This window comes from Eurosta solidaginis, chromosome 1, assembly GCF_040869045.1.
Source record: "Eurosta solidaginis isolate ZX-2024a chromosome 1, ASM4086904v1, whole genome shotgun sequence".
Lineage (NCBI taxonomy): Eukaryota > Metazoa > Arthropoda > Insecta > Diptera > Tephritidae > Eurosta > Eurosta solidaginis.
Genome location: NC_090319.1, coordinates 260648884 through 260663039, shown reverse-complemented (window position 1 = coordinate 260663039; position 14156 = coordinate 260648884). Strand labels below are relative to the sequence as shown.

General features: G+C 36.5%; 1 protein-coding gene across 6 annotated transcripts in view; it reads left to right on the top strand.

Annotated features, from left to right (window-relative positions):
• Positions 1-13217, top strand: part of LOC137237219 (2,3-bisphosphoglycerate-dependent phosphoglycerate mutase) — a 109518-nt gene extending 96301 nt beyond the window's left edge. For all 6 annotated transcript variants that reach the window (XM_067760616.1, XM_067760613.1, XM_067760615.1 and 3 more), the window contains one exon: positions 12775-13217. In XM_067760616.1, coding sequence (XP_067616717.1) covers positions 12775-12947 — 173 coding nt within the window. In that variant the 3' untranslated portion in view covers positions 12948-13217. The remainder of the gene's footprint in view (positions 1-12774) is intronic.
• The last annotated feature ends 939 nt before the right edge of the window (positions 13218-14156 follow it).

The following is a 14156-nucleotide window of genomic DNA, read 5'->3' as shown; positions in this document are numbered from 1 at the left end:
AGGTTGATAGATCGAATGGGCCAAATAAATCAAAATCAAAAGTACCTGCGAGAGAAACACTGGCATTGAAAAAACCTAAACGACGCAGGAAAACGAAGCAACGAGTTTCCGAGAAAGAATGCGAGGGTAGTTTCAAGCCGGAGCGCACTACCGATTATGCAAAGCAAATCCGTCCAGCGCAAGCTCTACAAAGTGGTTCATTGACCAAACAACAGAGTGCGAAGGAACGGCCCAGGGTAACGAGTAGTAAGATGAAACACTGGCATGACAAGAACTTTAATTTGGAAGGTTTCTTGGCGGGAGATTTGGTAATGTTAAACAACCCTCACCGGCGGAAAGGTGTTCCAGCCAAATTTCGGTGCAGTTGGGAAGGCCCGTACAAAGTTGTGAAGAAGATCAGTGATACCATCTACCGCATACAAACCACTGGGAAACCACGGATTAGAAGAGTGGTACATTTGGAGATGCTAGCGGCAGTTAGATCGGGAGATTTGTATTACATTCTCGAGTCACCCCTGGTCCACCTTTATGGCGATATCTCGAAAAGGCGTCCACCTATAGAACTACAGCCCACAAGAGGTCAAGTTATCGTGTTTGTGGACAGACGGACGGACTGACATGGCTAAATTAGTTTCTTTTTTCGCCCATATTATTTTGATATATAGAAACCTAAATCTATCTCGATTAGTTTATGCCGTTACGGGGTACAGTAATGCCAACAAAATTAATATACTCTGTGGAATGAGTTTTAAGAAATATTTTAAATATTCTGCAGTTTCTGTGATCGTTCGAATCCCTGAAATGTCGAATAAATAACTCAAATAGCAAAACGTGCTTTATTTACAACACTACCATGTTAGTAGGTCGTCACAATTAAATTACTCGCGTACTTTACTTACAACTTTTTAAATCAAACTCATTCACTACTTCTTAGTTTGAGCTGCTTTTATACTCTAAATTTACCTTGTTCGTCTTTTTATCATAGGCTACAGACTTTTGGGAATAGTCTTCTTGATTAGTGGCGTGTTAATTTCTTTCATAACTGTACATCCGATATTCACTGTTCCTTCTATGCATAAGTGTACACATGGCTGAGTGATAAGCGCTCTTTGTTCCTGTGTACATGTATTTGTGACTGTGTGCTATTTGACCTGATTGCCTTGCTGTTGTTATTGTTCGGAGCAAGGCTCAAATTGACTCATATCGACACTCTGTGCATTCCATACAAGAGTTTCTTTTTTTGGACATGCAGGGTAATTTGTTCCAAAAGTAGACTTTCAAAAATCTTGGACAGCGCAGGCAAAACACTTATAGAACGAAAATCACTTAGTAAACTTGCATTTGATGCTCTGCACAGAAATACTGTGGATCGCGTATCCGAAGGATGATCCGATATGGGTTATTTTTTTGTAGCGCTAACGAAGGCCGTCTACGCGAGGAGGTGATCTGCACAAAAATACTGTGGATTGCGTGGTTGGTGATGGATCGCGTGGTCCATTTTCACTGCCTTTTTATACTCAGTTCAGCAGAGCTCCCAGAGTATATTAACTTTGATTGCATAACGGTTGGTTGTACAGGTATAAAGGAATCGAGATAGATATAGACTTCCATATATCAAAATCATCAGTATGAAAAAAAATTCGATTGAGCCATGTCCGTCCATCCGTCCGTCCGTCTGTCCGTTAACACGATAACTTGAGTAAATTTTGAGGTATCTTGATGAAATTTGGTATGTAAGTTCCTGGGCACTCATCTCAGATCGCTATTTAAAATGAACGATATCGGACAATAACCACGCCCACTTTTTCGATATCGAAAATTTCGAAAAATCGAAAAAGTGCGATAATTCATTACGAAATATGCATTAAGCAATGAAACTTGGTAGGTGAGTTGAGCTTATGACGTAGAATAGAAAACTAGTAGAATTTTGGACAATGGGCGTGGCACCGCCCACTTTTAAATGAAGGTAATTTAGAAGTTTTGCAAGCTGTAATTTGGCAGTCGTTGAAGATATAATGATGAAATTTGGCAGGAACGTTACTCTTATTACTTTATGTCTGCTTAATAAAAATTAGCAAAATCGAAGAATGACCACGCCCACTTTTTAAAAATTTTTTTTTTTTAATTCAAATTTTAAAAGAAAAGTTAATATCTTTACAGCATATAAGTAAATTATGCCAACATTCAACTCCAGTAATGATATGGTGCAACAAAATACAAAAATAAAAGAAAATTTCAAAATGGGAGTGGCTCCGCCCTTTTTCATTTAATTTGTCTAGGATGCTTTTAATGCCATAAGTCGAACGAAAATTAACCGATCCTTGTGAAATTAGGTAGAGGCTTAGCTCCTAGGACGATAACTGTTTTCTGTGAAAAAGGGCGAAATCGGTTGAAGCCACGCCCAGTTTTTATACACAGTCGATCGTCTGTCCTTCCGCTCGGCCGTTAACACGATAACTTGAGCAAAAATCGATATATCTTTACTAAACTCAGTTCACATACTTATCTGAACTCACTTTGTATTGGTGTAAAAAATGGCCGAAATCCGACTATGACCACGCCCACTTTTTCGATATCGAAAATTACGAAAAATGAAAAAAATGCCATAATTATATACCAAATACAAAAAAAAGGAATGAAACATGGTAATTTTATTGGTCTATTGAAGCAAAATATAACTTTAGAAAAAAACTTGGTAAAATGGGTGTGACACCTACCATATTAAGTAGAAGAAAATGAAAAAGTTTTGCAGGGCGAAATCAAAAGCCCTTGGAATCTTGGAAGGAATACTGTACGTGGTATTACATATATAAATAAATTAGCGGTACCCGACAGATGATGTTCTGGATCACCCTGGTCCACATTTTGGTAGATATCTCGAAAACGCCTTCACATATACAACTAAGGGCCACTCCCTTTTAAAACCCTCATTAATACCTCTAATTTGATACCCATATCGTACAAACACATTCTAGAGTCACCCCTGATTCACGTGTATGGCGATATCTCGAAAAGGCGTCCACATATAGAACTGAGGCCCACTCCTTTTTAAAATACTCATTAACACCTTTCATTTGATACCCATATCGTACAAACAAATTCTAGAGTCACCCCTGGTCCACCTTCATGTCGATATCTCGTAAAGGCGTCCACCTATAGAACTAAGGCCCACGCCTTTTTAAAATACTCATTAACACCTTTCATTTGCTACCCATATCGTACAAAAACATTCTGGAGTCACCCCTGGCCCACCTTTATGGCGATATCTCGAAAAGGCATCCACCTATAGAACTAAGGCCCACTCCCTTTTAAAATACTCATTAACACCTTTCATTTGATACCCATATCGTATAAACAAATTCTAGAGTCACCCCTGGTCCACCTTTATTTCGATATCTCGAAAAGGCGTCCCCCTATAGAACTAAGGCCCACGCCCTTTTAAAATACTCATTAACACCTTTCATTTGATACCCATATCGTACAAACAAATTCTAGAGTCACCCCTGGTCCACCTTTATGGCGATATCTCGAAAAGGCGTCCACCTATAGAACTAAGGCCCACACCCTTTTAAAATACTCATTAACACCTTTCATTTGATACCCATATCGTACACAAAAATTCTAGAGTCACCCCTGGTCCACCTTTATTTCGATATCTCGAAAAGGCGTCCTCCTATAGAACTAAGGCCCACTCCCTTTTAAAATACTCATTAACACCTTTCATTTGATACCCATATCGTACAAACAAATTCTAGAGTCACCCTGGTCTACCTTTATGGAGATATCTCGAACAGGCGTCCACCTATAGAACTAAGACCCACGCCTTTTAAAATACTCATTAACACCTTTCATTTGATACCCATATCGTACAAACAAATTCTAGAGTAACCCCTGGTCCACCATTATGGCGATATCTCGAAAAGGCGTCAACTTATAGAACTAAGGCCCACAGCCTTTTAAAATAATCATTAGCACCTTTCATTTGATATCCATATTGTACAAACGCATTCTGGAGTCACCCCTGGTCCACGTTTATGGCGATATCCCGAAAAGGCGTCCACCCATAGAACAAAGGCCCACTCCCTTTTAAAACACTTATTACACTTTTCGTTTGACACCCATATTGTACAAACGCATTCTAGAGTCAACCCAGGTCCACTTTTATAACGATATTCCGAAATGCGTCCACCTATAGAACTTAGGCCCACTCCCTTTTAAAATACTCATTAACATCTTTCATTTGATACCCATATAGCACAAACAAATTCTAGAGTCACCCCTGGTCCACGTTTATGGCGATATCTCGAAAAGGCGTCCACATATAGAACTAAGGCGCACGCCCTCTTAAAATACTCATTAACACCTTTCATTTATTTCTTTCTTTATTTCTTTATTTCACTTAGTCAATGGACTTAAATCCTTACAGACTATGATACAAACTAAAGTTAAGAGATAGTTATTTGAAAAATAATACATAGTACTTAGAAAGCAGATTTTAACATATTTAGCAGTTTCGCTTTTGGAGAAGAAGAGTCTAGATTTACAACAGTACTGATAGAGTTAAACTCACGGAGAGCACGAGCAATTGGAGCATTACTGGAATAGTGGGTTTTAAAGTTGTCACAATAAAATGTATAAAAACTGCGAAGACACCTCCAAGGAATATTAAATCGAATCCTATCCAATAAATATGGACAGTCAACGAACCCATTAATAATATCATACGTAAATGACAAGCAGAGTATTGATCTGCGATTATCTAAAGACTTAAGGCTTAAAAGCATAAGTCGCGCAGAGTAGGCGGGTATAGGATCAGAGAAGTTTAATGGACGAAGGGTATATTTAAGAAAAATTTTTTGTATTCTTTCAATTCTGGTAATAGCAGTTTGACTACTTGGTCTCCAAATAAATACGCCATATTCCAGATTAGATCTAACAAAAGACGCGTAAAGTAGCTTAAACGTGTAGGGTCAGAGAATTTGGTAGCATTGCGCCTTACAAAGCCAAGCATAGAATATGATTTAGAGGTTATGAAATTTATGTGCTTACTAAAAGAAAACTTATTGTCAAAGACAACACCAAGGTCCTTAATCTCATTAACACATTGAAGCTCATAATTAGAGATACTATAATTTGTAGTTAGAAGATTAATTGACTTCGAGTAGGTCATTTGAAAGCATTTGGGCGGATTCAAAGAGATACCGGAATTCAGGCACCATTGGTGCAATTTATTAATATCATTCTGCAACATTAAGGCATCATCTGGCAGAACAGTATCCGGCGAGCCTTGCAGATATTATGAAGGAACAAGACTCATGTACTATTATTTATACTTAGATCAAGTAAAAAATCAAGCCTACCTAGACAAAAAGGTTCCCTACTTCTACAAAGAAAACACTACCTGCCTTAAAAATATGCTCTTGCTTGAAATGTACCTGGGTTTGAGGAAACGACACTAACAGTATTTGTATCTAATAACCCTTCGAAAATCTACCTGCTAACTAATTGATATACGAATACTATCACATATGTACCAGTATTAAATGGATATATTTACTTGAATGCTTATAACTTTTGTATTAGTCCATCGACTTTATTGAACGAAAGCTTATTTTTTTTGTAAAAAAAGCAGAGCTTAGAGAGAAAAAAAATCTGCAAAAAAATAAAAATTTTTCGAGATCTTTCCGCGCAAAGTACACATTTTTTTTATATTTTTACAAAAAAAATTTAAAAAATCCGTAATGATTGTTCATTATCTTTGAATCTGCAGGGTCTAGCAAAAAGTGTTGTATTCACAGTTTATAGCAAATTGTACTGCTTTTTAAAATCTTCAACCCGTTTTGGAATTGCTCAATTTGTTCTTGAGATATATATGATTAACGGAACCCAATTTTTGTTTTTTTTTTGGTTTTTTGAAAAAAAAAAAAAAAACGGTAATTCGTAAATATCTCAAAAACGTTACCATAGAATTAATCTTTGGAATCAGGGGGTGATTTTACATAGGAACTTCATAATGGCGTCTTGGGATTTGTGATCCAGTGTAATTATGGAACGGAGTGCACGCCGTAATAACAAAAATACATACAACATCTACAGAAGTTTGAAAGAAAATTATACTAATGAAAATAGCTTTAAGTCATCGGCGTATAGCAAACACTTTGCGAATGAAAAACAACTACTTACGTCATTAATAAATAAGATAAATAAAAGTGGACCTAATATACTCCCTTGGGGAACCCCAGAAGTGGCTACAAACGGACTAGACGATTGTCCATCAATGGAAACAACACACTGTCTGTTACTTAAATAAGACTTTACCCATAAAAGAAACGAAGAGTGGAAACCAAGGCAACCTAATTTTTTAATTAAAACACTATGATGGATTTTGTCAAAAGCTTTTGAAAAGTCCGTATAAATGCAATCAACCTGATAACCTGCAGAAAAAGATTCAATACAATATTCACTAAAAACAGCAATATTTGAAACTGTTGATCTACCAGCGACAAAACCATGCTGGAAGGGAGATATTAAAGACTTAACCGCAAAACTCAACTTGGCATTAACAGCATGCTCGAAAATTTTGGAAATGGTAGAAAGCTTTGAAATAGGTCTGTAATTACGCACATCATTTTTGTTACCACTTTAAAAGACGGGGGTAATGGAGGTGAGCTTCCACTCGTCAGTGAACGTACCGCACGAAAGAGATTTATTAAAGATTATTCTTAAAGGAAGAACTAGAGTCGGGCAGTTTTTTAACAGGACTGAAGAGAACCCATCAACGTCTGTTTGAGACGAAGATTTAAGTTTGAGAATAGCATTACTAATATCATCAGAAGAGAGACAGAGGGCACCAAAGTTTAGAGCAGTGTCAAGATTCGAGGAGGCATCAAACGATTGATAACTATCGTCGGCAGAAAAATTTGATTTAAAAAACTCCGCAAATAAGTTGGCTGTATCACCCGGTGTTCGCGCTGAGTGGCCATCAAGGAACACTCCAGACGGTATACTGGAGCAACCTTTTTTGGACTTGATATAGCTCCAAAATGTTTTCGGATTCAACTTAATGTTAGACTCGATTGTATGAATATAGTTGGTGTACAGAAGCTTATCCAAATTATTAAATTTCTTCAAGTATTGCTTATATTTAATGAAGAACAAATGGTTCTTCGTATGTTTAAACTTACGCATATATTTATTTCTGAGATTCCTCAATTTTTTCAACTCTTTCGTATACCACGGAAGTTTGTAAGGCCTCATTCATCTCATAGGAATTTTATGCAGGCAGTGATTTAATAGAATAGATTTGAAAGTATGGAAACTATTAGAAGTATCCAGTCCTTCAAGTACCACTTCCCAGTCTATTTCAGATAAAAAACTATTAAAACTGGGAAAATCAAACGAATTAAAGTTAAAAGTAAATCTGCTTTCAGAAGTATCCTGTGCAAAACTATAAAAACTAAAATTAATAACCAAGGGTAGGTGATGCCTGTCCTTGTGAGTGATGGGATTTGTACATTCACTGATTTCACAATTAATATTATCACTAATAAATATGAGATCGAGTAATCTATTTAAAGTATTAACACATTTGTTGATTTGCAATAAATTAAGACTAAGTAAATTGTCAATGAAATATAATTCGTGATTTGCAGACAGATTATTAGGTGTAAGACCAAAATTACAAACATTAGTTGACCAGTCAATATTGCATAAGTTGAAGTCACCAAGCACGCAGAGATGATTATCACTTAGGTTATTAATAACTAGCGAAACTATGTTGTCAGCGTGTGCCTTGTATAGTTCAAATGAACTGCCTGGTGGCACGTATGATGCAAGGAGATATAGGGAGCCTTGTGAATCAGAACCATTAAGGCAAACACAAATTTGGTCGAGCAAAACGTCACCATTACTAAGCGGAAAGAAACAGGAGGATAACTGACGTTTGATCGCAATTAAGACCCCACCGCCACGAAGACAACCAGTAGCGTTAGCATCTCGATCTTTGCGGAATACATTAAAAAGATTAGAGTCGAAGAACTCACTGTCGAAAAAACTTCCATTCAGTCATGTTTCGATGAAAACAAAGACGTCATAATCCAATTGGGAACTGAAGGTGTGAAACAGATCGGCTTTGGTCCTCATCCCAGAAAGGTTTTGGAAATATACCTTTATCTCACTATGACCATTAATTGGAGGCAGAGCACTCACCACATTGTTCAGTGATTGCTAATCGTCGCTTGACACTGGGTCCGAGCTACTTGCTTGCTTGCGAACATTTTTAAACGGTTTAACTTTCACATTTGCTGGCCATAGCAAGGGATCCATAATTGCGTCCAGGAAGGTAGCTGACACGCCAAGCTTAAAATTTATTCTAGAGAGTTTAGTAAAATCCGTATCTTTTTTAACCAGAGGGAAGCAAACAAGTTCATTGCCATCGATTTTCGTATTTTTAACCACATAGGAGATTATATTATCAGCAGTGACATTAGATTTGAATGACGATAGGTGGATCCATTTTTTTCCGGAAACTACATCAAGTTCAGTGTTAGTACTGACTCCGATCACTAGACTACGCGAACTGGTTTGGACTTGGGGGGTTTTCTTTTGATGGACTTGACTTCCCGCGTTATTAGAATCACTGATTTTATCATTGCCTACCACGTCAACGTTAGTACCAGAAGACAGAGATTTAGTGCGTTTTTTGTTTTTACGCGTTTTTCTCTGAACCTGAGTCCACTGTGAGGGAGATTCAATATTATTTGCAGTAGAAGAGCTGTGAGAGAGATGTGTTGAGCATGCTTGAACCAAAGTAGTAACATTCTGCTTAGTGGCACATAGTTGAATTTCACTCACATTGTTATCATTAGAAATTGGGCAACAATCGGTGATAGCAGTAACAATTGGACTCTTGTTGTTGACATCAACATCAGCAGAAGTCATAGCAGCAGCAGAGATCGCAGTATCATTGCAGGTGGCGTCGACAATTGCACAGGCAAGAGATGCGTCATCTGTACTCGACGATGTTGTCTCTGACGTTTTAACTGCAGTAGCGGCGCAAGCAGAACGAATATCTGTAGAACATGTGCATTTGTTTGTATTTAAATCTGAAGCCAGCGAAGCAATGGCCGAGAACAACTCATCTAAACGAAGTTTGTTGTGTAGAGAGCGAATTTCACTTAATATTTCCAATTGGTCAATAAGAAATTTGTTATAATTTTTGAGAGAATTGATCTCAATTAGAGCCAAATCTAAAGCACTTGTTTGCTGAGATGAGTGAGGATGACTTACGTCAACATTGCCAACATAAGAAAGCATAGGTTGACTATTGAAGTTATTTGTTTTATCAGGAATGCATGTTGTTGTAGCATCACTGAGATTAATAGACTTATTGAAATCTATGATAGGTGGCGGTGAGCGCAGAGAGTTACGACGCATGGCAATACACCCATTACATATGAATTGTTTACCCGTTTCAGTCAAGCAATCCAGATCAGCTGGGCGAATCTTGACACACTCCATATGCAAAAGTTCAATGCACTTTGCGCACTGCACTTTTGGTTGCGTTCGCTCTACTCTACAGCCACATATGCACGGCATTTTGAGAGTAACGAAGAATAGTCATAAAGAATTAAAATATGCAGAAGCACTTATGCAAAATTTTTTTATATGAAAGTCAATAAACTTTATAATTTTTGAATATTAAAATATTTATTCAATTATAGTTTTTAAAGGCACTATTAGACATTTTGTTTGGAGATCGCGATATAAATCACAAGTATAGAAATATTTATTTGTTTACATTGATTTCACGAGATAAATGAAATTTACTTAGAGAGCAGTGTAAACACGTCTGCACAGCACGACTCATATCGTACAAACAAATTCTAGAGTCACCCCTGATCTTTATGGCGATATCTCGAAAAGGCGTACATCTATAGAACTTAGGCCCACGCTCTTTTAAAATACTCATTAATAACTTTTATTTGATACACATATCGTACAAAATAAATTCTAGAGTCACCCCTGGTCCACCTTTATGGCGATATCTCGAAAAGACGTCCACCTATAGAACTTAGGCCCACTCCCTTTTAAAATTATCATTAACACATTTCATTTGATACCCATACCGTACAAACAAATTCTCGATTCAGGCCTGGTCCACCTTTATCGCGGTATCCCTAAATGGCGTCCATCTATAGATCTATGGCCCACTTCCTCTTAAAATACTCTTTAATACCTTCCATTTGATACACAGGTCATACAAACACATTCCAGGGTTACCCTAGGTTCTTTTTACAACATGTTGATTTTCCCTTACTTTGTCTCCACAGCTCTCAACTGAGTATGTAATGTTCGGTTACACCCGAACTTAGCCTTCCTTACTTGTTATAGATACAATTTTTATTCAAACTACGTTTTTCTTTTTTTATAACGTTTTATTATAAACATATGTTTGCACGTTAAACTGTATTCAATTGAGTAATATGAGTAAAAATCAGCAATTCAGTAAAAAACAACGACAACAACATTAAATACATACATATCTACATCTAAAAAAAGTCAAATGGAGCGATTTTACCGTGGTGGTCAATAGTGAGGGACGTGGGTACTTTTAACTACCCGTTTTTAATTTTCTGGGTTTGTCTCCCGTATTATTGTCGAGCAATAATCTCCCATCATTTCTTCATTCCAAAAACCTTGGTAACGCTTTTCAAAAATCACGAGGTCTTGGTGAAACCTTTCACCCTTTTTATCTCTTTCAGCACCTAGGTTTGCGGGAAAATTATCCAAATGTGAATGCAAAAAATGCATTGGATATGCTTAAATAAGTTTCTTTAGTATTCTCAGAATGCGCGACTGGTATTGAAGGTAACGAATTTCCTTTATGGAGTAGTGCTGCTTTTAAACTATGCTCTGAACTGTCTATAAACAAGCGCCAATCATCCACTTTATTTTCTAATTTTAGTGCTTCAAATAAACCTTGAACATCATTGCATTAGCAAATATTTCCACTTTTAGTAAAAAAGAAGAGAAAGTCTTGTGTCTATTTCGAAATTTGGAATTACTTGTCGAAGGGCCCAGGCTGTCCCATTGCCGCAATCGAGATCCTAGAACTTCGCTATCAAATTTCGATAATTTCAAATCTCTGGCCAAGTCATTAAGTTCGGCTTGTGATACTCGATGTGGGACCTCTCCTTCTTGTTCACTGTCTGAATTATCTGCTTCGGAGTCACTTTCACTTGAGGCTTCAAAACTTATAGGCGGCCTAGGTATGGGTAAGGTATGGTCATGTAGTTTTGGTTATTTAGCTGATGCCACATTTGGATAACTTATTAATTTCCTCTTTTTCTCGTTTTACCTTTAAGGTCTATCACGCAAAAATAGCACTGGTCGTGGTTAAAGGGTTCAGTCCACATCATTGGAACACCAAACTTCATGTTATGACCCTTACCCGATACCCATCTCATTAAAGTTAATCTACAGGAAGCGCAAATAAAATGAGGTGTCAAAGATTTATCAAGATTTTTTTACACGGAAACCGAAATAATGAAAGTATGCATCTTTGATAGAATTAGTTATTTTCCGAGCTGAGTTTCCGAAAATATAATGTCCACAAATAAAGCAAGAATCATCCGGATTATTTTTACATTTAAAATCTCTTTTGCTTCGTAAACACATCTACCAATACAGTATGTATAAATTTGCACTACAATTTGCAAAACAAAATTTACAACAAACAGTAGTGACAATTAAATACTTGTGTCTTTTTAAATTTATTAGACCCTAAGGTAGATTGATCAAATGAAATGTCTCGCCAATTTTATCAAAGTAATACTAAAATTTTAGGATAGACGCTTGCAAGTTAACGGGGCTATAGTCTCAACAGCACGTCCGATTGTTGTACTGGTATGCTTAAAATTTTCGTAGTTAATATATCTACAACATAGGAGGGCTAATTTTTTTTCGTCCATAGAATTTTTCCGATTTTAAAGTGGTTAAATCTGAAATTTTGTAAAAAATCTCTTTTTTTTTCTCAAAATTGTTTCAACGTTTTTTGGCACAGTGGCCAAACTACTGATGATACTGAAAGGAGGTGAAGGCAAGAAATGTTTACGGGAATTATTATAATGTATAATTCAACAGTTTAAAACGAAAAAATGAAAACTAAAAATGTTTGCCCTACCTATGTAGTACTGTTCTGCAAAAATGGGAATTTTCATATTTTCACCGATATCTCGGAAACTAGATCTGCGACAGGAAAATGGAAGTCATATTCGGAATCAGGAGAAAATTTCACTTTAGGAAAGGCCTATTTTATTCTTGGAGATTTTTTTCTTGTTGTTGTTGTTGTAGCGATTAGTTACTCCCCGAAGGCTTTGGGGAGTGTTATCGATGTGATGGTCCTTTTTCGGATACAGATCCGATACGCTCCGGTAACACAGCACCATTAAGGTGCTGGCCCGACCATCTCGGGAACGATTTATATGGCCACATTAAACCTTCAGGCCATCCCTCCCTCCCCACCCCCAAGTTCCATGAGGAGCTTGGAGTCGCCAGAGCCTCGTCTGTTAGTGAAACGAGATTCGCCGCTCGAAGGTGAGGTTGACAATTGGGTTGGAGAAGCTATATATTGCGCTACACAACCCCTTGAATCCCTCGATTTTTTTTGTCGAGTAGTGTAATGTACAACTATAATTAATTATATATTTTTAATTTATATTATTTTTCTAACATTTTTTTTTTTGCAATTGGCTTTTTCTTTCCGTTTTGCAGAAGTATCCGATGAAAATATATCCACAGTAAATGTACCGAATAGTATACCTTGCGTAGTTGAATTCAATATGGAGACTGGTGAAAAAGTAGGCAAGACAACATTTTTGGCGGACGAGAATTTCTTAAATCAACAAATACAAAAGACGGCATCAATTGGACTATCAAATAAATAAATAATTACTGATATGAGTACAAAATTTATTATTATATACAATTCAAAAATAATTAAGTATATATGTTAATCATATTGCATACGTTCACATAACTTTATAAGAAAATTTGCTAAACGAGACTTTTTAAGTTAATTTAAATTTTGTCTTTAATATAATTTATATATAATAAATTACCGTTTACTAAATATGTATTTATTATCTAAGTACTAGTGAATGCACAATAAATCGTATACATATATAATTTTTATACTAATATGTAACTTAAGAAAATACTCTTTTCATTTGCAAAAAAGATAGTGGGGCAATTCTCTCAGTCTAGGAAGCATATTAAAGGAAGAAAACGATCCACGCTTTCTAGAAGAAATACACAAAACTAAGAGAACGCACCACATACATATGTAATATATTTTCGATCCCCTCCTGCGTTTAACGCCAAAAGGAAAATATAAAATATTGTCACGGATATTAACATCACTAAGTTATACCATCACTAAGGCGAGGCCAAGGCCACGATAAGCAGTATTTACGTCAATAATCAAATCATGTATACACATATATAAGGCAGCCGAAAGATGTCACACACAGATGCATTTACTTATACGCCTATGTATGCGCGAGAGACTGTAAACTACAAACATTCACATCAATAATTCAATCATTATGTGTCTACATAAACGAATAAATAATTGCGTTTACATATATGTACGTATACGAGCAGCGGAGCGGCAATGCACAAACCACAGGCATATATCTTATCTCAGTTGTCACAAGAGAGAGCAATAATTTGTGCACGTAGTTGTGGCTGGCGATTTTATAGCCGAAACTAACTAGTAACTTCTGGAAATCGAAGAGCCTAGAAGTATGCAGCGTAATCTATAAAAGCGGGGCAGGCGAGTAAGAAGTAATTCAGTTTGAGTTGAGCTTTCAATCAGTTTGATTGAGCATGCGAGTAGCAAAGTATAAGTGCTATTGTGAAGTACTTTAATAAAGGCCATTTTTCCATTGTTCAATATTGGAGTTATTTATTCAACAGTTTAGTGATTCGAACTTAGCAGAGGATTGCAAATAAGAGGATTTGCAGTAAATTCGTAACAATATATATTTTATACGTTCATTACAAAATAGCCCGTCACAAAAGTGTGTGTTTTTTATACCTTTCATGAACATGAAATGGTATATTAACTTTGGTCCGATGTTTGTAACGTTGAG